The 25,281-nt window shown below is 47.5% G+C and overlaps 1 protein-coding gene across 5 annotated transcripts in view; it reads right to left on the bottom strand.

The window, feature by feature from the left end:
- Positions 1 to 25,281, bottom strand: part of PKLR (pyruvate kinase L/R) — a 183,506-nt gene that overhangs the window by 88,983 nt on the left and 69,242 nt on the right. For all 5 annotated transcript variants that reach the window (XM_069650066.1, XM_069650072.1, XM_069650077.1 and 2 more), the window contains exons 6-8: positions 15,641 to 15,911; positions 14,741 to 14,891; positions 5,269 to 5,421 (exon numbers count right to left, since the gene is read on the bottom strand). In XM_069650066.1, the coding sequence (XP_069506167.1) occupies positions 5,269 to 5,421; positions 14,741 to 14,891; positions 15,641 to 15,911 (575 nt within the window). The remainder of the gene's footprint in view (positions 1 to 5,268; positions 5,422 to 14,740; positions 14,892 to 15,640; positions 15,912 to 25,281) is intronic.

The following is a 25,281-nucleotide window of genomic DNA, read 5'->3' as shown; positions in this document are numbered from 1 at the left end:
AACAATGTAATTGTTAGGACCATTTTCTAAAGTCCAAAGGACTTTATAAAATATCTACTAGGCAATACAGGGCTCTGTACCACACAAGGTAAGGTAGCAATGGCAGAGCAGCCTCATCATAGGAGGGAGAGGGGGCTATATGAAGGTACAGATAACTTACTCAAGTTATATAAAAATACTGGAATATATATAGTTCAGTTCGCTTGTAACATGTTAGCCAAGGGTTAAATAGAATGTCGATCCAGAAGAAAAGGACTTGAAAAACATATCAGGATTGTGTTACAGCCCAATCAAGAGGAAAGACTGGGGTTGACTAGGGTCAAGGGTGCTTCCAGTCAGATACAGGGATCACAAAATCTAGACCCGACACTTTCCATCATTTTTTAAATAGCTATTCACAGACATTCAACCGCCACTGCACCAGCCTCTCTAAGGCAATGAATTGTTGCCAAAAGCTTCCCAGAAACTTGTCAGGGCTCTTTCCTCTTGATTGGGATGAAACAATCCCAATATGGTATTTGCCAAAAAATGACCACACTGGGCTCCACGGGTCACAGGCCTAACACACATCTGCTGTATATCCCCTCTTTCAGACTTCTGGAGCATTTAATATTAGATCATGAGGCTGCTGCCACAACCCATCTTTGCCAATAATGGTTACAATAGGATTAAATAGACCATTACTGGCACACTGCGTGCATGGTTAGTGACCAAACACATGCGTGTGCACACACACACACCAATCCAAACAAAACCTGCATACATACATGCACAGTTGCAGACTCATTCAACTGTCATGAACATAAAAACACACACAATGCATTACATTCAAACACTCAATCATGCATACACACACTTCCCTTAGGTCTTTTCTTCAGGGGTGCAGAGGCATGGCCAGACTGCACTGGACAAATTCAGGCCTGCCGCAATGGCAGGCCACAGAAGGACCTGAATCTCCAGGGCATCCCTGTGAGTTGCAGGCTATGTCACACACATCGGCATGATGCACAGAGTTTAAATGCATGTATTAATAATATGGCTGGCACTCAAGTCAGCCTGACTGAGTAACAGCCCTGCTAAAGTAAAAAAATTAATTTAAAGAAAAAAAGCTGCATGTGCGCCGCATACGTTGGGGCGTCACTCACATGTTTTTAGTAATATCAGTGCTATCAGTCAGTCGGTGCCTACCACCCTGTGGGCAGCATGGGAGCGCACCAGACACCAAAGGGGGAATAATAAGGGGTGCCCAAACCTCTTCTGCCACTCCTCCCCCCCACGGCTCCACTCCTGCGCTACACTTAAAAATCCTTCCCTTGGTAAATGAGATGGGGCCTAGTGCCCGTAAAGCCACACGTCAAAGTTGAGCCCTTTGTCAGAGGCTAAAGTATGGTGAGCACGTGTTGGCAAAGCCAACAGGCAGCTTGTAAATGTCGTAAGATGCCATCTCTGCACCTTTGGGATAGAAATTACTTACCTGGCGTGTCACTGCAACTGCAGATCTGCCAAAGGACTAGCTTTTGGAACATTAGTCTGCCCCAGTTTAACAGTTTAACAGGTATGTATCCTACATTCACATTTTTTCCTGGGTCCCTGGAGTTTTAGCTCCAGACACTGGAATTTTAGCTGGTTCTCAATAAAGTGTTTTTTTTCTTTTTCTCCAAAGCTTGTATTATCCTGTTCCTCGTGCAAAGGTTTGCTACATGGTTTCCCTTGTGGCTACTATTGCATCACTGTTTCTTCCAGGAGTGTGAAGGGTATGGTCAGAGGTTATATAGTGTGCATTTGGATCAACCATGGTACTTTGTGCTAGAGGGTCAGGCATAATATGGTCATTGTGTGGAATCTTGGACACGGATTACTTTGCAAATTTAATGTTACTGTATCTAGACTCCCTCGCACCCCCATGGCCTATATGTGTAGCGCTCATCACCAGACAGTGGGGATTGCATCTTACCTGAACATTCATGTTTTTCATACACACTAGTTTCATGTACTAGGTGTACCTGAAGTTCTTTAAGCTTGAAGTGTATATTTTTCTTTGGGATACCAGTGTTGCAGGCGGTCTTTGGTTCACTGTGTGAACTAGAACGATCTTCCAGCCCTCCCTCCTGAAGCGCAATCCGTCTGCTCTGCCACGGCAACTACCTTAAAGAGCTTTGGCTGGCCTTTTGGTTTGGATTTGTTGCTCTGCCAGTAGATTCCATTGTTGCAAATGCAACAGAGCCGTGTGACCCTCTACAAAGTTTAATTTCAGTTAAATAGTTTAACTTTTTCACAGTATACCAATGTGGTGAGTTTTCTTTGATTAACTGTAATTTACCATCCCTCCTTGAGGGAAGCCTGACTGCTCGATTACCACTTTAGAGGAAAGACCACACACTAGTTGAGAAACACTGTTCCATCAGGTTAGATGGCTTCAAAGCCAGAGTTGTGTGCAAATATCCCCAACAGTTGCAAGTCCACGATTCAGCCTTTGTCCGGGAAGATCTTTTAAATAGTTTTGCTAAATTCCAACACATTCGTCCGTGAAAACTGTCCTTACCAGGTTGCAAAGAAGGGACATAAAGTGATGTATACCTGGTTACTTTTTGCTCCGCTTATACCATCAGAAACGGAAGTGGATTCTGAATGGAAGACTACTTACTTCTCTGAAGCTGCAGTTATATATTGGGTCACTGGTGGTCTTCCAATGGCTGGGTTTTGGAGTACCTGCAGCTTCATAAGTAAGTTGTGGGCCTATGTTAGGTTAGAATTGGTGTAGTCACACTAGGTGAGACTACACAACATTTATTTTCTTGGCATTAGGTAACCCACCTTTTGGTGTCGGTACTACACAAGTTGGTAGTGTGACTGAGCAGTCAGGCCTATCTCAAGAGGGGTAAATGTGAGCTGTACAATTGAAATTCGTAAATACAAGTAACACTTGCATTCAAGGTTTCATTTAGTGCCAGTTTTAAATAAGCATTCTTTAAAAAGGCAATACGTTGTAACAATCCAAATACATTTCACAATTACTTTTCAGAGTAAATCAAGTCAGTGGATAATCTTTGGATATGCTTCATCCACTACTCCTACACCGCGAGGTGCCTTCAATCATAAGGATACTACTTGCATTTATAGATCACATCAATACACTTGGAGTCCGAGTTATAGGGTTAGGGAAGTAAAAAGGTTGGAACACATTTCTCAGCAATTGTGAGGACAACTGAATCCTCCAATGAAGTGTAGATAAGTCTTTCCCAACAGTACTAATATACAAGCAGCTACCACCTTTGAGGGACAAACGGTATCAAAGTCAATGGATTTAGAAGAGTGCCTTTAGGGAGCCAGGACAGCCAAAGTCAATTGGACACAGTCAGTGGATCTGATGCACTTCTTGGCCAACGTCTTGCAGAAAGTTAGAGAGTTCAGAAAAATCACTTGTAGGGTCACAAGCTGTTAGTAGCCAATGCAATTCACCCCAAGCCTAAACAGTACCCTATGGTCAGAATAGTGGTCCAGCTGGATAATCCTGCTACAGCAATTCAGACCCCGGTTCCTGAGCCTCAATTGTGGGGACAAGAGGTGGATGTCTGTCAGGCTCCTGGAATAGTACGCAAGGTAGTCAGCAGCTACGAGCTCTTTTCGGTTCAGCGGCACTTTGCAGTTTCAGCACTTCGCAAACAGCACTGATGCGGGGGTCACAGACACCGGTTGGACTTCCATCACGGTCTGTCCTTCACTCTTCATCCGGAGGTCCTGCTTCTGGAGGGTCCTTCTGAGGCTCCTCGAGCTTCTAGGCAGATTTGTTCCATGGCAGACATTACTCGACTACAGACACTCCAAACCGTGCATTGGGCTCTTGCAGCATCGGAGAAGCACAGCAAGTCAGGGATGGTGGATGGTCCAGTGGAGTTTAGTTAGTCCGACTAACCCAAGGGGAAAATTTGTTCCGTTCGCAGCTTCTCCGTCGAGGTGAAGGCGGTCAGTGCAGCAGTGGTCAACTGCCTGCAGTCCCAAAATCCAACAGGTTTCTCCCATTGATGCACAACCTAGGCTGTCAATCACAGCAGGGTTGCTGAGAGGACAGCCAGCCAATCAGGACCAGTTGCATTCAGGCATTCCTAGAGACAAAGGACAGGGGAGTTTCAGACCCTCCCTCACATCCTGTCCTTCCAGACACATTGGAGCCAGGGGCGGGCTTCAGGGCTGAAGCCCGCCAAAGGCAAGACAAACAAGGGGCTCAAACCTGTCTCAACGCAGAGTAAAACCCAAGAAAGACCTCACAAACAGAAAATGGATAAGAAAGAAGACGAGGGCCATTTTGACTAAATGTTCACCCATGGGTGCTGTACTACAGCCGAGGGTTCAGCCTGCAGTAGAAAAGCACAATGGTAGGAAACCATAAACCACTGCCACCAGCCATTTAAAGTAGTGAGGGTAACAGAATTGTTACATGACAAGGTAGGATAAGGGGCTACTAAGTAACCCACCAGCACTCCACATAAGATGGTGTGTGCTGGACCAACACAGAAAAGGTAAGTAAAGTCAATTTCCCTTTACTGTTTTGGGAACTGTAGTTCACACAAGAAAAGGTATTTAAACCTTATGAGAAAGCCAAAGTATTTCCCAGTGACACTGCATTGAAGGTGCTGTGTATCACCATACAACAAGCAGATGCCTATGGAGTTTGTCAGACTCCAGAAACGGTGAAAACAAAAACCAAATCAGGTCCAAACACATGAGAGCAAGAAAAAGGTCTCAAGGTCTCACTCTCTCCAGGGTTAAAATTAAAAAGTCTTAAGTCCAGCAAAAGAGCTGGGGGTCTCCAAGATGGGAGGATTTTTGCACAGAAATGAACATTCTCCCCAACAGCCTAAGCCATGGGCCGGTCTTCAAGGACTACACCAGTCATGGACCTAAATACAGCAGAACTTGGTGAGAAAGCATAACAAGCGTAAAACTGGCTTCTGAAGATACTTCATCCTTTCAAGAACTTTTCTGTGGAAAGCTTCAATGCGACAGCCAAGTGTACCTTAATGAAACCATTATGGGGATTCATTTTACTAGCAACAGACATACATGAAAGGTTATTCCAACCACTGAGGATTTGGACGTGTAATATGCATGTTATACAGGGACAATTTCAGTCAGTGCACTACCCAACCAACTATCCTGCAGCCCATTTCCACACCACTCCAAATCAATAGCCCACCGGGAGGTTCTGCAGTTTTCATTGCTGCAAACCCTTGCCGGACCATCAAATGGAGACGTTCAAAGAACACTTACTGCGTGTTGCATGCGGACAGCCTCAACAGGGTACAATCCCTTTGCAGTCTCCCCAGATAGCATGATGCAGTCAGCACCATCCAACACTGCATTGGCAACATCGCTGCTCTCGGCACGGGTTGGGCGAGGTTTCTTAATCATACTCTCCAACATCTAAAGAGAAGGACACGAAAAGGGTTAAAATGAGTGGGAGTCAAGCAACGTATGGCAGAGACGGAGGGGTGATATGAGCAAGAGGGGAAGCCAGGTGTCTAGGTAAGAGCTACAGAGTAATGTTAACATATGGGTAGTTACCAGGGGGGTAAAAGCAGTACGAAACAGAGGGGAAAACCAAATCTAGAGAAAGTGAAGACACAGCTGTTGCCCAAGGAAAGCACAAGTGGGAGTTAAAAGGTTCATAAGAAAGATTTCACAGCAGATGCAGCTCATACTTTTGACCAAAGTAGAAAAAAAAAGTGCAGCATTACAGAGGCGATTTGCTAGATCACAACTCTTGGAGAACAAGCTGGGATTTGAATTGGGGTCCCCAGATTTCCCAGTCCACAATTTCACTACCTGGATCCCAAGCCAACTGTGGCAACTAAACCAGACTACAAATTGAATAGTGCTTGATGAAAATCCCAAATAATACCCTCTTAATTCAACATTTAGAATGGTGGAAGGTGAGGTTAAATATCAAAAACTACTCCGCAAAGGGTGTTTGCGTTCCCCTTGGAGCGGTTCTGCGGTTACCTGGAGGCGTAATCTGGGCATTGTGCATGCTCCAGAGTTGTGAACAAGTTGATCTCTGGAAGCACCAGTCTGCGAAGATGTGCAGAACAAGGTCTTCGTGCAATCGCCACTCGTACTCTACGGGTAGTAGGAATTCTCTGCTGTGCACATCAGCCAGAAGATGGAGTTCCCCTGGAACGTGTTGCAACAGGAGGAACAGATTGGGTTTCAGGGCACATTTCCATATGTTCTGTGATATTTTGGATAGCCCTGAGAGTGTGTACCCACTTGCTGGTTCAGGTAATACATGGCTATGGTGCTGTCAGAGGATTTGGGATTGTCCTTCCCTGTAGGTGCGTTTGAAAAGCCTTCAGTGCCTTGAACACTGCTTCCAATTCCAATAGGTTTATGTGGTTGGATGCTACCGCTGGGGACCAAACGCTGTGTGCCGTCTGGTGAAGGTGGTGTGCCCCACTCACCCAGTCAGAGATGAGTCTGTGGCGAGAGTGGCTTCTACTGGAGAGGTGGTGAAGGTCTTCCCCTGCAAGAGGTTTTTCCCTTGACCACTACAGCAGAGAGAACGAGGTCTGCCGAGACAACCACTAGATCATCCCATTGTCCACTGGCCTGACACCATTGGCTCATGAGCCACTATTGCATGGGGCACATGTGCATGCGTGTGGGGCTTGATAGATGCAGGAGGCCATAATCCTCAACAGTCGCAGGACTTTGCATACGGACACCTCACGATTGGCTACATAGTGAGGGATCTGGAACAGCAAATTTTGAACCCTCTCGTTGGAGGGGAAGACAAGTCCATCTTTGGTCTGAATTAGAGCCCCCAGAAACTGCTCAACTTGGCTTGGGATCTAGGCTGGACTAATTGATCGAGAATCCCAGACTGAAGAGGAGATCTACCATCTTTTGGGCATTTGCTAGGCATGTTCCGTACGAATCCCTAGTTATTAGCCATTCGTCGATCTAAGGGTAGACTGGAATTTACTGCCTGCGCAAATGGGACACTACTACCGCCAGTACCTTCATAAACACCCTTGGGGCTGAAGGGGAGGTTTTGAACTGATACCGCTTGTCCTCCGCTATCATGAAGCTTGGGTACTTTCTGTGCGCTGGCAACACTGAAATATGAAAGGATGCATCTTGGTGGCATGTAATCCCTGTGTTAACAGTGGGATCAATTCCTGCAATGTTGTCGCAACTTGTGTGGCTTGACAAACTTGTTCGTCGGGTGCAAGTCAAACACAGGGCGCATGGTGAGATCCTTTTGAGTACAAGAAAGTACACTTAATAAATACCCTTGTTTACCTTATGAATGGCGACAACATCTATGGTGCCCTTTTCTTGGAGGATCTGCACCTCGTCCAGCAGAATCTGCAGGTGTGCTGGCGATGGGCATCAATGGTATCGAGGTGGCCGGTGGAACTCTTAGGCGACGGTCTTGAGCACCCACTGGTCTAAAGTGACCACCCCCTCCCATGCATGAATAAAGATAAACATCCCCCGATCGGACAAGCATGGGAGGGGACCCGGACTGGCGAGTCATATCTGAGTGGAGGCCAGGGAGACTCTTGGGGTGGAGTTCGTACTACTGCCTTTGCCTCTTTGCTGACCCCTCTGCTGGTATTGACTGGTGTGAGCTGCGCCCTCTCCGGAGGACCATGGTGTACCCCTGTTCCATAATGGTTGTGTGGAGAACGGGAAAGAGACTGCCCCCCGGAAGGAACAGCGAGAGTTACCTCCACGCTGTTGATGAGGTCTAGCAATGATTTAACTAAGAAAGAGTCTTGTGCTCTTTTTTCACCGTCCAAGGCATCATCCACAGCTTTTCCAAACAAATGTGTGACTTCCAGGCCTCCCTAATAAACAAACCGGTGGGTTTCCAGCCCAAACCCAGAGTTCTTGAGCCAGGCGTGCCTTTTGAGAAGAGTACCCTGGGTCAGGGTCCGCCCCGCCATCTCAGCTGCATCCAACATGTTTTTTAGGATATTATGGGTCACCCGTTTCCCTTCCAAGACAAGTAGGCATGTTCGTACCGGGACTTCTTGGAGACGCTCCTGAAGTAACTTCCACTGCACATCACTGTAAAAGAGGGTCCTTAGAAGGAGGGCCCTTACGAAGTCTTAGAGAGTGGGTGGGACCCTTCTGAATACTCTTGACGAGAGGACATGCTTTTCGGCTTATTCACCGCCGAAATAATGTTTGCGAGACTCTCGCGGAGCTCCGGTGGATTAGGTAGAGATAGACGCGCCTGTAGGATTTGGGGCCGACTCGCTCTTAGACGGCGCATCAATGCTCTTTTGTACAGAGATGCCTTTATGGGTGGAAAGCCCGGACACATAGCGAGACGACGGATGCGGAAGGGTGGTGGATCGCGAGGCCGCTCTCAGAAAATTCAGCAGGCCCGTTGGCATCTGTAGCTTCCTCAATGTATCCGTTGAGGGAGCTCATGGGGTTATGCGTTTATCCTTTTGTGGTGCAGGTGTGCCCCTGTCGCTGGGATGTGGTCTCCCCATAGCAGTACCGGTGGCCTGCCTGTCGTGCCCAGGGACAAGCAACTGGGAACCGGATGGTTTCGCAGAAAGGTCTATGGCCTCCAAATCTGAGCCTTGGCTGCTGCTAGAATCCTAGTCATTCGAGGTGCCTGTGCAGACAGGGGAACCACTCTCTGCCTGCATGGCGTAGGCCGCCCACAGTTTCGTCTGCCGATCCTTTAGTGTCTATGGATGAAAACGTTGGCTAGACTTGGAGGATTGCTCGTCATGATCACGAGGCAGACACTCGTTACACTTTAGGTGAGTGTCCTTCCAAAGGTATTTTCCGTTACAGGACAGACAAAATTTATGGAGTCCACTCCATAGTAGAGGTAAAGAGCAGCAGCCAGACAAGAAGGGAAAAGAGGGCGGAAAAGTAATGCATTCTCAGAGACTCAAACCCCGGGCCCCACTCTCCCTACTGTATAGGCCTGGCCGGAAGGCCGAGGCCATGCTGTCGACAGCGGTGACCGAAGCACCAGTCGCCAAAAGTTGTAGACTTCTTCGGCGTAGGGGTCCACAGTAGCCATCGAAAAGGAAGGTCGAAGACTAAAACAGCCTTCGGTTGTGGGACAAAAACTATAACTTTTGCAATATATCTCTTTGAGCTCTGTATAGGGCGACCAGCTAGCTGGGCAGAACAAAAAAACAATCTGAGGGACCGCGACGCAGGAGGGATTTTGAGTACACAATATGTTAGGGATCGTGTTACAAGCACGCCCATATTGACGTCCCCTTTCGATCCCTGAAAGCAAGATGCAATACTCTATTACCACTAGATGTCAGACTACATGCACAGCATGTGATTCAAAGCAGATGAACAAGCATCAGAATAGTGGTTACGTTTAATAAAAAATAAAAAGACTTCAAGTGAATTTTACAGTGACAGAGGTGGGGAGTAACGGATGTGGCCGAAGGCTATGGCTAGTAGGTTACTTTAAGGCACCAAATGGTGCAATATGGAAATTGGACACAGCTGCAGGCCATACCTAGTGGGCCCCAACAAAACCTAATGATGCAACAGGTCAAGGGGCCAGAGCGAAAGGCCATGGCACTGGCCCCGATGGCTAGTGTGCCCAAAAGAAACCTAGTGGTGTGTCAACAGCCGAAGCCTGGCCAAAGGCCCATGGGCCAGTTTAGTAAACCTATTGAAGCAATATGTAGAGTGGCCACAGCCCGAGGCCGTGGGCACCAAGAAAGCTATTGGGGCAACATGTAAAGGGGCCACGGGCAAAGGCCATGGCTAGTGAGTGGGAAAGAAATATATATATATATATATATATATATATATATATATATATATATATATATATATATATATATATATATATATATATATATATATATATATTCACTGAAAAAGCCTTGGTTGGTGTAATTAAGTTGAGCAGATTTAACGCAACAGAAGGCTTGAAATTCAGCAGATGTGGGAAGTCATGACCAGCTGAACGCTGTGCACATGCATATTATAAAAAAAAGGTATTCACAATGTTAAGATGGATTTCTGAACTCTGTCCTGGAGGGGCAGAGGTTCAGAAGGCCAGCCTAGTTTCTTGGAACAGGGTAACCTCTGGACAAGCCAGACCAATCAGGGTAGCGATGGTGGCGGTCAAGACTAGGTCTCAAGAGGGGTGAGGGTGACAAAGCCCGCAATGAGCACACAAAGCAAGGACGCTTACAAATTACTCCAGACAGGTGTTATATTAAAAATATAGACACATTTATTACAAGGCCTTTGTAACAGACCATAGTAAAGAATCACGGTAACACTCCAATGAACCAACACATCACAAGCAATACAATATATATACAAGACCAAGGGGTCTAAAGAGTTAGAAGCACAAAATATGCAGACCGCCTAGATGGGGAGGAAAACAGGCAGTGCAAGTAATCGTTAGACCCAGTTTGACATCAGAGGCCACCTAACTAGAAGGAAGTCCGAGCCCTACGAAGAGTGGAGCCTTGTGCTCAAAAGTACCTGCACACGCGGGTGCCAACGGGCAAAGGAGAGCCTCTTCAGGGAGATCAGGCAATGCAGAGAGGTGAACAAAACGATGTGCTCCACTACTCAAGCGCGGCCTCCACTTGTGGGCAGAAGCAGGGCGCGAGCGCGGAAAAGGGTTGCTGTTTACGACAGCGGTGGGGAGCCACAGGCTCCTGTGGGGGGGGCGACCGGTTAAGGTATGGACTACTCGCCGGTCCCCGATGCAGGCAGACCCAGGCTTCTCCGGTTCCGTTTCAGTACTGGCAGGTTCAGATGCGATCAGCAGGATGTCTCGACGCCGTGTAGATTCCGCGACAGCAGGAGTCAGGGGCGAGGGTGTCCCAAATGCACCGAACACGCACAGTTTGTTACCACAGCAGGGCAACTCGGCAACCACAGGTATTCTGGTCCCAAAGCACACGCCTCACTTCAGACCTGGCAATGCCAAGTGTACGAATCGTGTGAGAGTGCAGAGGACACGGGATTAGCAGTAACCCAGACAGCAGTGACAGAGCAAGGTTCCTGTGTAGGCTGGTCAGTACACTGGATGGCCCAGGGACGCTGCCAAAGGCTTACGTACAGGATTTGGTGAAGATGCCGAGGATAGTTGTTCCCACTATTCTAAAGGGTCGAAGCGCCAGTACAGGCCTTCTCGTTCGATCGGCGGCAGAGGGGTCTCACAGGACGACAGCAGTGCAGGGTGCCAAACCTTCAGCGGGTCACCAGCGATTCCTCGACTCAGCTTCTTAGTTGCAGGATACTTGGCTCCTTATCCTTTGTTCGTGAGAACTCAGGAGATCGACATGGTAGTAGTGTTTCCAGGCTCCTCTTATCCAGAGTTCTCTTTGCGCCAAAACGGAGAGGACCCAATGGGAGATCTGCTCACAAAACACTCACACCATACGTGGACCTATCACGGACCACGGTGGTCCCAGGCATGCAAGACACTCTAGACTCTATGGCACACAGGATGTGTATTGGGAACAGACATTCCAGCCCACATCCTGGAGGCACACACAAGGCATGCAGAAGCCCGCGAAAGCGCTGTGTTTCGAGGGAAAGTGCATGACCAAATAAGGACTGCCCTGGGTCGGCTCGACCTGGGGGAAGGTGAAGGGGCAAGACGGTCAGCGGACAGGATAAAGAACCTTGTGGCATGGCCATTTTGGAGGCCAGGCCACCCATTTGGGCCAAATGCGGGAAGCACGGTTAACATGGCAAAAAGGGGTTCAAAACACAAAGAAACTATAGCTGCCACCAGTCCCGTCCGTGACACACTTGCACATTTCATGATAAGTCCAGCGAGAGTTTCTAGGGCTATTGGAATGACTAGAGACCCAAGAGCCCGGTAATGTAAGTTACGGTGCACTCTTGTTTCATGTTGCTCAAAAGCTGCAACATGAGGAAAGGACTAAGGGAAACAAAGTCTCCCGGTACCAACTGTCTTAAGGGCATGTCAGTTTCCCCATAAGAATGGAGCGAAAGCCCAGAGGAGTGCGGCAGAAGGCTGCGCTTCTCCGACAAAGTCTAGATCAAGGTGTAAAATAGCAAAAAGTTTGGGGGTTGCCACATGGAAGGAAAATTATCTACAATTATGAAATCTTTCCTAACACACAATGACCTACAAAAGGGGACAACAGGAGAGTGCCAAGTTAAGCTGGTCAGGACTCCCCACATTAGCTGAAATTCAAGGGTTTTGATGCGTTAAATCTGCTCAACTTATACCTAAAGCTTTTTCAGTGAATATATCTTTTGAGTATATTAGAGGTTTTGCAAAAGTCCCATCTGTAATAAGACTTTTAGAACATCCACCTTGGATTAACAGGACACCCTTTTGTTTTAGCCTGAACTACCCAAAGGTTTGGTAGCAATGGCAGAGTAGCCAGGCTTATTCTAGGAGGTAGGATGGCTGTAGTGAGGCACACAGTACTCCGAGCATTCACTTAGCTCAAGGGAACCCTCCTACACTAGAGGTTAAATAAAAATAAGTATTTTATATACACTGAAACGTATAACTTTAAGTACTATCAAACAGTAGTATTAAACACAGAATATATATGCAATATCACAAGGATAAAAGATAATTTTGAACACTCAGCTTCTGAAACATGGATGCAAACTTTAGACTAACTTTAGTTTAACCCCTGATTTGCAAACTTAAAATGTCCAGACCTATTTTAGGCGAGTCTCAGTCAACGGGGCACTGGGGACCAGTGACCAAGGACTGAGTAAGAGTAGTAGACAAGGCAGAGTCTCCGAAGATTTCCTCATGTTTGCATATGAGTAGCTAGAGCACAAAAGGTTGTCCACCCCAATGTAGCTCAATGTAGTCCTAGGAGGGGATGCAAGTAACAGCTCAACTCCAACCCTCTGAAGCACAGAACAAAGCAGGCCCCAGGTAAATACTAAGGGCTGAACAGTACCCATCAGCGAAGAAGCTTGTGCAGCAGGATGGTCCCAAAGGAGAGGAGACAGCAGACCTCGGTTCAGTCTTCTTTGTCTTGGCGACTGAAGAAAAGAACTTACAATGGATCTGGTGGTTGCTCTCGAATAGTTTGATGCCCAGCAGAAGATCTTTGCAGTACTGGCTCGGTTGAAGGACTGTTGTGCAGTAGACTTTGCTCTGTTCTCGGTCTGTCTCGGCTGAGGGTACTTTCAGGAATGGGATCCAGCCTCTGGAGTTCCAGGAGGATGCCTGCAAAGTTTCGGGCAAAACCACGATTCAGTTCAGGTTGCAATGCAAAATGGCACAGGACCCCGGGCATAGGTGAATAGCAGACTGGAGGTCGCAGCTCTTCCAGGGAGGGTGCAAAATGCAGTTTGTCTTGGGACTGGTTAGACCCACCAGTCCAAGGAAGGAAAGAATCCGCTTCAGGGATTCCCGGTCGCACATGATTTCTGGGATGGCAGCGGTTACTCCGACAGGTCACTAGAGGTGGCTGCGGATGTCACTCGTCTGATCTTCAGTCCCAGTGGCCGAAAGTTTGTGCTCCAGGATCCTCATCTTTTATGCAGGAAAACTGGCTGAGCCCACCAATCACCAGACATTCGTTCATTCAAACTTGGGTGGTGGCCGTCCAATGGGGATAGCGAGCCTCCCAGCCCAAACTGGTTCCTGGTCCTTGTCCTGCCGTGTGCCTGGAGAGTTCCAGGCACCACCCCCACTTCCTGTCCTTTCAGGCACTCCGAGCCCTGGTAGGTTTTCCAAGGGAAGCACGTCAAATATAAAAGAACCACCAAGACCTCCCCCACCCAGGAACGTAAAAAAAGGCTCAAGAAAGACCAAGTAATCAAGAACAAGCGTTAGAAAAGTACAGCCACCATTTTAGGCAAATGGTGACACTAGCGTCCCCTACCGCAACTGCAAAGGCAGCCTGCAATAAAAGTCCTGCAAAAAAATGTTTAAAAAATGGTACAGTCAGCCTGTTAGATGAACTTGGATAAAGTGAGAAAAGGGAGACAATGTTTCCCCACAGCAGGCCACATGAAGTGGGCGTGCTGCTCTGAAAATACAGGAGGGAACACTGCGGTGTCCCCACTGCCCTGGGAACATGTGTTAACCCGGGTAAAATAAAAATGGAAGCTCAAGGAGCTTCCAGCAACACTGCACAGGAAGTGCTGTGTGATGCAATGATAAAATGCAGATGCCAGAAAACAGAGGAATGCATTAAAGTTAAAAAGGGTTCCCAATGTCAGAGTAAAAGAATGAATGAGGGTAGAAAAAAATACACATTCACTCGGGAGAATCTGTCCAAAAATCCAGCAGAAATGCTAGGAGACAGAGGGGAGAATTGTACTCAAGAAGGGAAATCTACTTAGTGTAAAAGAAAAAACAGTTGGGAGGACTAGATAGGCCCAGTGCTTTGTAGAAAAAATAAAGGTGTTATTTTCTCTGCAACCCTGGAGGAATGGGATAGTCTGCTTCAAGTGACTGAACTCCTTAACCTAGTATCAAGGCTGGGAAGAACTGAAAGCAAGTTAATGTAAACTGAACTGCACAGCTTTGCTGAGGCTAAAGCCTCCTCTTTTCCTTTAGTTAATTGTTTTCATAGAAATACGGCACATTAGGAGATTAATCTTCATATTTTGAAAACCATTTAACCACGAGTCACAATCGTTCGAGTCCTTCTGATCCGCCACACCCATCTTGCCAATAAATCAAACCGCAGCAACAGTCCAAGCAGAACGCCCAGAACCATTGCTGAAGTAACCAGATCCCAAGACCCACCTGTGTGGCACAGATAACAGGCTTCCCTGCCCGATTACAACGTCCAATCATCATTTTCTGAGCAAGGAAGACCTTCTCTGCAGGAATCTCAATGCCCAAGTCGCCACGGGCCACCATGATGCCATCGCTGGCCTCCAAAATTTCATCAAATCTGTGATGGAGAATAAAGACAAAGCCATTAAAAGGAAAACCACTAAGGAGGGACCTATGGTGCTAGAGATACTGAGAAATAAGTCTATGGAGATTCAATTGTAGGAGATCTGTAGTTCATTTGATAGTATTGTATAGCAAGGTAAAGCCCTAGAGACCATGAGAGAACAGCTGTGGGAAAAAAAGGTTTAAGGAGAGAAAAGACTGACGAGACAAGAGGTGTATGGAAAGAATGATTCAGAGGCAGTTTCATGGAGAGCTTTAGCTATCAAGAAAGGTTTGGTAGAGAAAGTAGGCTAGAAAGTTGAATTGATATACCCGCTTGATAACATTGTATCCAGTGAAACAAGCCTATCAGTTCCACCCCCCATCCATTATCATCAATTCTGGACATTTCACAAGAAAAAACAAGCGTGACTAATTCCCACCAACCTCCCACACCCACCCACAAGATACCCATGCCAAACAGAAATCAATAAAATGGGCTCCAAAATAGGTGGTAAAGAATGCAGGACATGAAGAGGATGTCAACCCAGGAAGATGTCCAGTTGAGGGAGAAAGACACAAATAGGATACAGGGGGGAAAAGGCAGAGGATGGTTAAGACACCAAACTGGAAGGTAAGAAGCCCGAAGAGAAACACCCATCAAGCTTGTGTGAAAGGAACCAACTAATTGAGAGGGAAATGAGGTCCACTTCATTGTCGGACATGCCACACTGGGCAGACCGACTACAGGAGCCATCTACTTACTTTCTCACACCCTCATGGTTCTCAATTTTACTGATGATCTTTATATTCTTGCCCTGTTCTCCGAGAACCTTCCTGATTGAGAAGACATCCTGTGCTTTGCGGATGAAGGACGCAAAGACCATATCAACCCCCTGCCCGATGCCAAATTCTAGATCTTGGATGTCCCGCTCAGAAAGCGCTGGTAGGTCCACTTCTGCACCAGGCAGATTCACACCTTTTCTGCTGCACAGCGTTCCACCATTTTCCACCTCAGCCATGCAATAATTGGAACCTAAACAGTGAGAAAATGTGACGGGGATAAACAACGGTTCATGAAAAAAAAAATGTAACTGAGGTGAGGGGGCAGAGGAGGTTTGCTTAAGACCATGCCATGTTAGTTACACAGCCATTTCTCAAACGTCCAGCGCCTGTATGAGGCTTGACACATTAAGATGGAGTGCAAAATCGTAATTTAGCAAAAGTACCTCCAGTTTTTCACAGCATTGGGGGTGGGGGACACATACAATTCCTTGATATGAAGCTATACAAATACATTTAACATGTACTCCAGGAAGCACAGCAAAGGCAATTGGCCGGATTGGGACAGACACACACACACTGAAGACTGCATGGAACTCCCATCACTAGAAAGTGGTAGGCTAGCCAGATACACGGCATGCTCAATTGTTGAAATGAATTCATTCATACACTTTGCACTATGCAAACCCCTATGCACTGGAGGATCAGGTTTCGTGTAAACAAGTGGTGGTAAATGTTTTAAAGAGTAAAAATAGTTTTTAGGTGGTATTAAATAAAAATGTAATAGTTTATGGATAGAAAAATGTGTGTGTTGAGATTTGTATACATGGATATTCGCACACAAACAGGTTCATGAGCATAATGAGCCGAATCCAGTGCTTAGATTAAAACATGTATGAGGTTGGGGTTGCCTTCTTCCATTGTGTAATATTACATATGCTTTATGGTATCACAGGTAGGCTTTTAAGCTGGTTTTTCAGGCCATGCACGTTCTATGTGATGAATATCACCCTGGCCATCTAGCTACAAGATTAACATGCACTACACACCAAAGTAAAATCATGAGGAAGTCATAGCACCAAGCCTAGGCTCGGTGCAGTTACCCTCTTCTCCCCCTCCCAGTCGACTCGAAAAGGTACCCAAAAAAATTAAAAAAAATAAAGTTTGACTGAATTTGTCCAGAAACCTAGCGTATTGAACCCATCTTGCAAGTATTTGCTTACATCATTGAAGGTTTTTTAAGCTTTTTTTTCTGGTAGCCTATACTGTCGGGTTGTCTGGGAAGAGTGTGGTATTAGTAGATTGGAATTGTAGCGTGCCCTTCTCTAGCAGCCTTTAGGAGTAAATCTGGGTCTCAACAAAAAAATTGATGTTCGCGAAGATAGGCCATGGACGTGCGGCAAGCGACCTGTGGGCTCGCTCAATCTGAAAATGTGAGGAGAGGCCCAGGTTACCCCAGTATCGCCTGGAGGTTCTTTTCAATCAAAAGTTCTAGGGGACCCGTTTGGGTTAGTAAACACACATTATTGGGTCTGGAACGATTTTCACGGTAGTCACTTTTTGGCACGCGCACACACTTACGGCTCCGCTTGCAAGGATAGCACCATGCCCTCTGATTTGTGCACTGCATCTTCGGTTTTAGAAAATTGTTGATCCGCTTATGAAACCCCAATACACAATTTCTGCATTGGAAGAGTAACTCTTGGCTGCAAGGTAGTCCATTTTGTCACCAATCATGCCCATACTCTGAGACTGGAGCGCTGTAGCAAGAGGGTCCTGCAGGCTTAGGTTCCTTGATTCATCACCCGGGATGTCCTCCCTCACTTCAAGATGCCCCATCAGCCCACCCAGGAGCACAGTGTCACAGCCCGAGATGATCGCTGCAATCAAGTGTGCTCGCTGCTTACCTCCGAGCATGGGTTCTGGAAACCTCCATATGCCCCTGCTTCTCCTGCAGCATGTCCCAGGGTGTGTTGGGGCATCCCCATGACTTGCGTTTGCAGGCACCAAGGTCGGAACACAAGGTCTTGCTCCGTCTGCCTCCCAGGTTCACTGAATGGAAGCCCATGCCCTCATCAGGGCAATTGCAGTTGACAGGCTAACCACTCTCCTGTGCACATGCCGCCAGCTCCATCTCTCCAGGCTGTTTATCGGCATTCACCACTGGATGTCTTCCGGACACCAGAGGCCCCACTCCAACATTTCCTCCCCCCACCCTACCCCCCCACCCAGCCCACCACGCAGTGGCCTGTATAGAACACTTAAGTCTCCCTTGGGCACCCAGATCACTACTGCAGCAGCTCTGACTGCGCAATGCCTCCAAAGTGTCCCCTCTCACGGCACAGCAACCTGTTCAACGGGTGGCAGCCAGTAACGGCCCAGGATATTCCGTCAGTTTGGAGTATTTCGCAAGAAAGTTGCTGGTTATCTACAGAGCTCCAAGCAAGGGCAGCACTCTTCCTTGCCTTGCACTGTCCATATATTATATAGGGTACCCATGCCAGGACAAAAACCAGTTCAATGGATATGCATTAGATGGTTTGTCTGGGCCCAATTCCTGAAGTCTTTCAGGATAATATTAGCAAAGAACTTGCTGGGACAGCAAACATGACGAAGATGTCAGTAATTGTCGTGATCTGTGTGTAGACCTTATAAACAAGGACTAGTAGGGGAGTTTGGGATCCATAGGTCGCTACATATATTTGTGTATTTAGACCACAACCCAGGTTCCTTTTTCAGAACATCTGCAAGCCCATCGGGGCCCGTAGATCGGGAAGCCTTGAGTGATGGGGTCAGGTTACAGATCTCTTCATCAGTGTACAGATAGTTATAAGCTTGCGAGAATAAGAGAATTGTGAGATTTGATTTGCTCGATTTATAAAAGATGTTAACCATTTAAGCCCTGTAGACTTCTGGGCTATGCTTTTACAGGGAAATAATGTATCTTTAACTCTAGGCTCGGAGTCACCAGATTTTAATTGAATATCTTTCCATCAGTATTTTTATGAACTCGGGCGACAAATAATCATTATGACGTTACTGTATAGGCCTCCTGCACAACAATCTTTGTCAAGGTAAATATCGTGGTACTGGGAGATCATGCCTTGCACTGTAGATCATTGTATTTTGGACTTTGTAATTAGTTGTATTCTGTGAAAGGTCGATATAAGCAGTTAAGCAGTGACAGTAAGAATACAAATATATATGATGTACAAAAGGATATTGGATCGGCAATTGATGAATTTGATAGATATATATATATATATGATACATTACTCACCGTAATCTTATTTCTGATGCTTGTATCTGCTTAGATTCACATGCTGTGCATAGGCCGACATCTAGTGGAAGCTGCGGAGTATTACAGTTTGCTTTTCGAAACTCGAAAATGGGCGTCGACACAGGGCATGCCAGTAATACTATCCCTAGTGTGACGTCCACTGTACCCAAGATCCCTCACGCCACTAGGATCCTCAGATTGTATTTTTTCTGACATGAGGTAGCATGAGGAGTAGCGCGAGTACAGATAATCCAAGCAGATAGACAGAAAGGTAAGACTACAAGCAATCATGCGCCTTCTCTCAGAGGGGAGGAAGGGTGGGTCGCATGTGAATCTAAGCAGATACAAGCATCAGAAATACGATTACGGTGAGTAATGTATCCCTTCTGAAGCTTGTGGAATCTGCTTAGATCACATGCTGTGCATAGATTAGCGAGCAGTACCTGAAGGAGGTGGGATGTGAGAAGGGTCATGAGCAAATAAGTGTCTTAGAACTGCTTGTCCCACTTGTGTATCTGCCTTGGAATGGGTGTCAATGCAGTAATGCTGAGTAAAAGTGTGACTAGAGCTCCAAGTAGCTGCTTTGCAAATGGTGTCAAGGGGTACATTTGCAATGAAAGCCAGAGTGGCCCCAATGCCTCTAGTAGAGTGGGCTCTTGGCGTGAAAGGCAGAGTTCTTTCAGAGAGTGTTAGTAACACAGCTGGATACAGTTAATAATCCACTTCGAGATGGCACCTTTAGAGACGCGATCCCCCTCTCTGCCTCTAGCTACGGAGACAAACAGTTGATCTGTTTTTCTTAGCGGTCTGGTTTTATTTACATAGTAGGAGGACCGCCCTACGCACATCTAAGGTGTGTAGTTTCACCTCAGCCGAGCTTTGCGGGTCCTGGAAGAAAGCCGGAAGCTCGATGGACTGGTTTACATGGAATTTAGATATAAATTTAGGTGAGAACCTAGGGTGTGTGCGTAAAACCAGTTTGTCTTTATGGACAGTAAAGAAGGGATCCTGCACCGACAGAGCCTGAATTTCACTGACCCTTCTTATAGAAGTAATAGCTACTAAGAAGGCCGTTTTATAAGTCAGGTGTTTGAGACTGCTTTTATGCATGGGTTCGAAAGGGGGGCCCATGAGCTTGGCTAGCACCACATTAAGGTCCCACCCTGGTGGTAGGTTTGAAATAGGAGGGTGAAGTCTCTTTACTCCTTCCATGAAGGCTTTAACTACTGGTACTTTCCACCACGAAACCTTGCTATGGGAAGTGGTGTATGCCGACAGGGCTGCCAGGTGTACTTTCAGTGAGCTAAAAACCAATCTTGCATCTAGCAGGTGGAGCATGTATGTTACAATAGTGGAAGGAGTGCAATCAACTGGGTTGATTGGTCTACTCTGGCACCAGATAACGAACCTCTTCCACTTGTCAAAGTAACAGTGCCTTGTGTTTGGTTTCCTAGATGCCTTTAGGATGTCCATACACCTCTGTGGCAAATTGAGATGTCCAAACTATGACCTCAGGAGCCATGCTGTCAGGTTCATCGAGTTGGGTTGCTGGTGCACTGTCTGACCTTGGTGCTGGGACAGTAGGTTGTACCAGGCTGGAAGTTTGATGGGCTCGCACACCACCATCCTGCGTAGGTGTGGGAACGACGGTTGTCTTGCCGACATGGGAGCAACTAGGACGAGCGTCATCAACTCTGTTCATCTTGTTCACCACTTTCCTGGAGAGGAGTTGGTGGAAAAGCGTACGCAAACATCCCTGACCAGTTCATCCACAGGGCGTTCCCCTGGGAGTCTGGTTGGGGGAACCTGGATGCAAATCCTGGGCATTGTCTGTTTTCGCTTGTGGCGAATAAGTCTATAGTGGGGAAACCCCACTGAGAGAAGATATCTTCTACGACCTCTCTGTGTAGAACCCATTCGTGTTCCTCTGGGAGGGAGTCTGCTCAGAGCATCCGCTAGGGAATTGAGCTCCCCTGGAACATGTTGTGATGACAGGAAGATGTTCCGTCTGAGTGCCCATATCCAGATTTTCTGGGCAAGCTTGGACAGATTTGGCGAGCTAGTCCCTCCTTGCTTGTTCAGGTAGAACATGGCTGTTGTGCTGTCCGTCCGGATCTGCACTGACAGGTTTAGTAGGTGGGGCTCGAACACCTGAAGCGCTCTGAATACTGCCAGAAGCTTTAGCAGGTTGATGTGGTTCTTGGCCACTGAGTGAGACCAGAGACCCTGAGCTGTGTGGTGGAGATGGTGAGCTCCCCACACCATCAGGCATGCATCTGTAGTGACTATTGCCTGTACTTTGGGATCGTAAAAGGGTTTCCCCTGTGCGAGATTCTCTTGTCCAACAGTGAAGGCTTTGTACCAGTGTTGGCGAAACGACCACTAGATCGTCCCACTGACCACTTGCCTGAGACCACTGTTTTGCCAACCATTCCTGCATGGGACGCAGGCGCGCGTGGGGGACCAGGTAAATACATGACGCCATCATGCCCAGTAAACGCATTGCTTTGCGTACCGTTATTTGTTGACCGGACTGATAATGCGGAATTTGCAGTAGTATATTCCGAATTCTTTCTTCTGAAGGAAAGGTCAACCCCTCTTGGGTATCTAGGATTGCTCCTAGGAATTGTTTGGAGGTGCTTGGCACCAGGCTTGACTTCTTCTCGTTGATTGAGAAGCCTAACTCGTGGAGGAGGTCGATCGTCTTTTGAATGTTTGTCCTGCAAATTCCTGGGGTTTCCCCCGTTATGAGACAGTCGTCCAGATAAGGGTACACTGGGATTGCCTCCCTGCGTAGCTTGGTGAATACCCTTGGTGCTGAAGCTATCCCGAAGGGCAGTACCTTGAATTGGAAGTGTTGACTGTCCACCTTGAAGCGCAAAAACTTTGTGCGCTGAGAACATGGAAATATGAAAATAAGCATCTTTCATATCCAAGGTTGCCATGTAATCCCCCCTTTTTTAGGAGGGGGATTATCTCTTGTAGCGTGGTCATACGAAATTTTTGGGGCTCGACATACTTGTTGTCAGGCCGTAAATCCAATACTGGGCGCATTGTCAAATCTTTCTTTGGCACAAGGAAGTAAGTTGAATAAATACCCTTGTTTACCTGGTGTCCCGGAACTAGTTCTATCGCGTCCTTTTCTAGCAGAATGGCGATCTCCTCGAGGAGAATTTTCTGATGTTCTAAAGAATGTACTCTTTGTCGTGGAGGATGGTTCCGGGGACGCTGCAGTAGTTCTATACAATATCCTGTGGATACTGTTGACAGCACCCATCTGTCTGATGTGATCCCTTCCCAAGCCTGGGTGAAGTTGGAAATGCGTCCCCCTACTGGGGTTGCGTGAGAAGGGACCCTGAACGGAGCGTCACTGCTTTGGTGGAGGTGTGCCGCATCCCTTGTTGGGGCTGCCTCTGCCTTTACCACAACCTATCCTATTACCCCTGCCGTAACCCTGGGTAGACTGTTGGTTGTTCCGCTGTGTACCCTGCCCCTGGGAATAGGTAGATCCTCTCTGGGAATTTTGTCCGCGTGGGCGACGAAAATTACTATTCGCTCTCTGGTTAGGGGGTTTATTGGTTAACTGGCCAAGGGAGTCGAGTGTTTCGTATTCGTCCTTGGCATTGTTCAGTGAGTCTTCGACCACCTTACCAAACAGATCGGTTTCCACCGGTTTGTCCAATAATGATGCCTGGGTTTCTGCTTCAAAACCAGACTGCCGTAACCACGCATGTCTTTTGATAACAGTGCCTTCCGCTATCAATCTGCCTGCGTTGTCCGCTGCGTCGAAGGTTGCTTTCAAAATGCAACCAGACACGGCTCTACCCTCTGCGGAAATCCGAGCTAACTGGCCCTTTAAAGGTTCAGGAGCAGAGGCTATGAGAGCCGCGACTTCTTCCCACTGATGGCAGTTGTAGCTGGCCAATAGGGTGGTGGAGTTTGCAATCCTTGCTCGATAGGCGGACGTTGAGGCTACTTTCCTGCCGAAACCGTATAGCCTTTTGCTCTCCTTGTCAGGAGGAGCTTCGGCCGATGACAAGGGTGTTCCAGCCCTCTTACGAGTGTTGGTGACAACTAGGGAGTCTGGCTTCAGATGTCCTCTTATATAGAGAGGGTCAGACTGGGCCGCCCTGAAAAGTTTTTCAACCCTGGGATTGACTGCTCTGGTGAGGTTCGGGTTCACCAGGGACGGATCTATTCTCCGCTGAATGGACTTAAGGATAGGGATGGTCTGGCCAACAGGCCTCCTTTCTCCCACTAACTCTTCTGTGAAGTCCCTTTCCTCCTGGACACCGTGGGTGTCAATGTGGAAATGTTCTGCTGCGCGTGCGAGAACCTCGTTTAGGAGGGGTTGGTTATTGAGCGGTGAGTCGGTAACCGGGGCTTCGTTCTCTACCGGGGAATCTACTCTATGTTTCCAGGTCCTCTTCTTCCTGGTCCTCATCATCCCCATAGTAGCCCGTCCCGGTTTGCTCTTCTACCAAACCAAATTCTTGGTCCTCACCAAAGGAAGCCTCTCCTTGATACAGTGAGTATGGTCTTGCGTATGGTTGTACCTCGAAGGGTTCTGACCTCATTGGAGTTTCAAACCGGGGCTTTTTACTCGGGATGGTAGGATCAGTAGAGCCTGAGGGAGTCGCCCCTTGTGGATCATACGAGAGGAAATGCTCTGGATTTTTCTCATAAAAGCCAAAGAAGACATTCTTGACATGACCCTATCTATGTCTTCACTTCCATTTTTTGGAACTGGGAATGACTCAGCAAGTCTATGGGATTTATCTTGAGTAGCTTTGCTGGTTTTAGACACATCAGCAGACCTGGTTTTGTCTGTGTTTAGGGGGAGTGGTGTGTTTCACAGGTGTGGAAGAGTGCAAAGGTTGTTTCTTCTGATGTTTTCCCCCCTCCCCGTGCGTGGAAAAATGTTTTCCCTGTCCTTTAGTGGCTCCGGAGGTTTTCGACGCCTGGCGTCGAGGATGGTGTCCCTGTCCTTCGAGCGTGGGGCCTCGCTGACTTTAACTGCGACTCCGACTCCTGGAGCGCGGCCTGGGGGTGGAAGTCGTCTTCGTCTTCCGACGATCGAACTTCTGTTAGCCTAGGGAGCGAGGCACTCTTGGCAAGAGTGGATGATTGTCTGGAGTCATGCGGCGATCTTGATCGAGAGCGCCCAGAGGACCCCGAATCGGACCGTTCTGTTTGTGCCTCTTTCCGAGAACTCGACGTCGTCAAGTCTCGTTTGGACTTAGTGTGTTTAGTGCGAGTAGTATGTGAAGCGCTTGTGTCGCTGGGGGTCTTCCCCATAGCCGCCCTGCCGGACGACAGTCCGAGGTCGGGGACCTGCGCTCGGCTGTCTTTCGACGCCGTAATGCCCTCGCCGTCCAAAATTATGGCGTCGCTGAAGGCGCCCTCCGCTGCCATGGCCGCCTGCCTGGCGTGGTGGGCCCAACGCTTTGTCGAACGGTCCTTAAGTGTCTTAGGTTTAAACCTACTACACGCTCTGCAGTTCGCTTCGGGATGGTCCCTCGGCAAGCAGAGATTGCACGTGGCGTGCCTGTCAACCCAAGGGTATTTGTGATTGCACTTGGGGCAGAATTGAAAAGGGGTACCCTCCATACGCACCTTGAGGCAGCGGGCTGTTAAGTGTAGGAAATGTATAAGGTGTACCTATATACCAAGAGTGTAGAGTATGTACCACCCCCCAATCTCCCTACTTGCAGGCCGAGGCCAGAGGCCTTCCAAGGCCCGGGCCGAGGCCAGCGGCCTTCCGAGGCCCAAGTCCGTCGTGCAGCAGCCGACGGTCGATTTCTTCTCCAGCCGGCGTCGAGTGTCGAAGTTCAACGATGGGGTGGGGAACGATGTCAATAGATTATTATTTTAAATTTTTAGCAAAAGTATGGCTAAGGCCAGGGGACTCCGCAAAATGCTTCCGACCAGTATGGCGGAAAAAAACAATCTGAGGATCCTAGACGCGTGAGGGATCTTGGGTACAGTGGACGTCACACTAGGGATAGTATTACTGGCACGCCCTGCGTCGACGCCCATTTTCGAGTTTCGAAAAACAAACTAATACTCCGCAGCTTCCACTAGATGTCAGCCTATGCACAGCATGTGATCTAAGCAGATTCCACAAGCCAAAGATATATATATATACATATATATATATATATATATATATATATATATATATATATAGTAAATGTTTCAGGAATTGCATACATTTCACATTTGTTCTTAGGAATATTACTTGCGAAGCACACGCTGCCCCCGCTTCAGAGACCAGCATTTTTATCATGAGCTAGCCACCGGTGCCTTTTGATTTAAGAAAGAACAATCTCAGGGAGTTGGA

The sequence above is a fragment of the Ambystoma mexicanum genome, chromosome 1p (genome assembly GCF_040938575.1).
Source record: "Ambystoma mexicanum isolate Mex_15411 chromosome 1p, UKY_AmexF1_1, whole genome shotgun sequence".
NCBI lineage: Eukaryota > Metazoa > Chordata > Amphibia > Caudata > Ambystomatidae > Ambystoma > Ambystoma mexicanum.
This window is presented reverse-complemented; position numbering and strand designations above follow the sequence as displayed.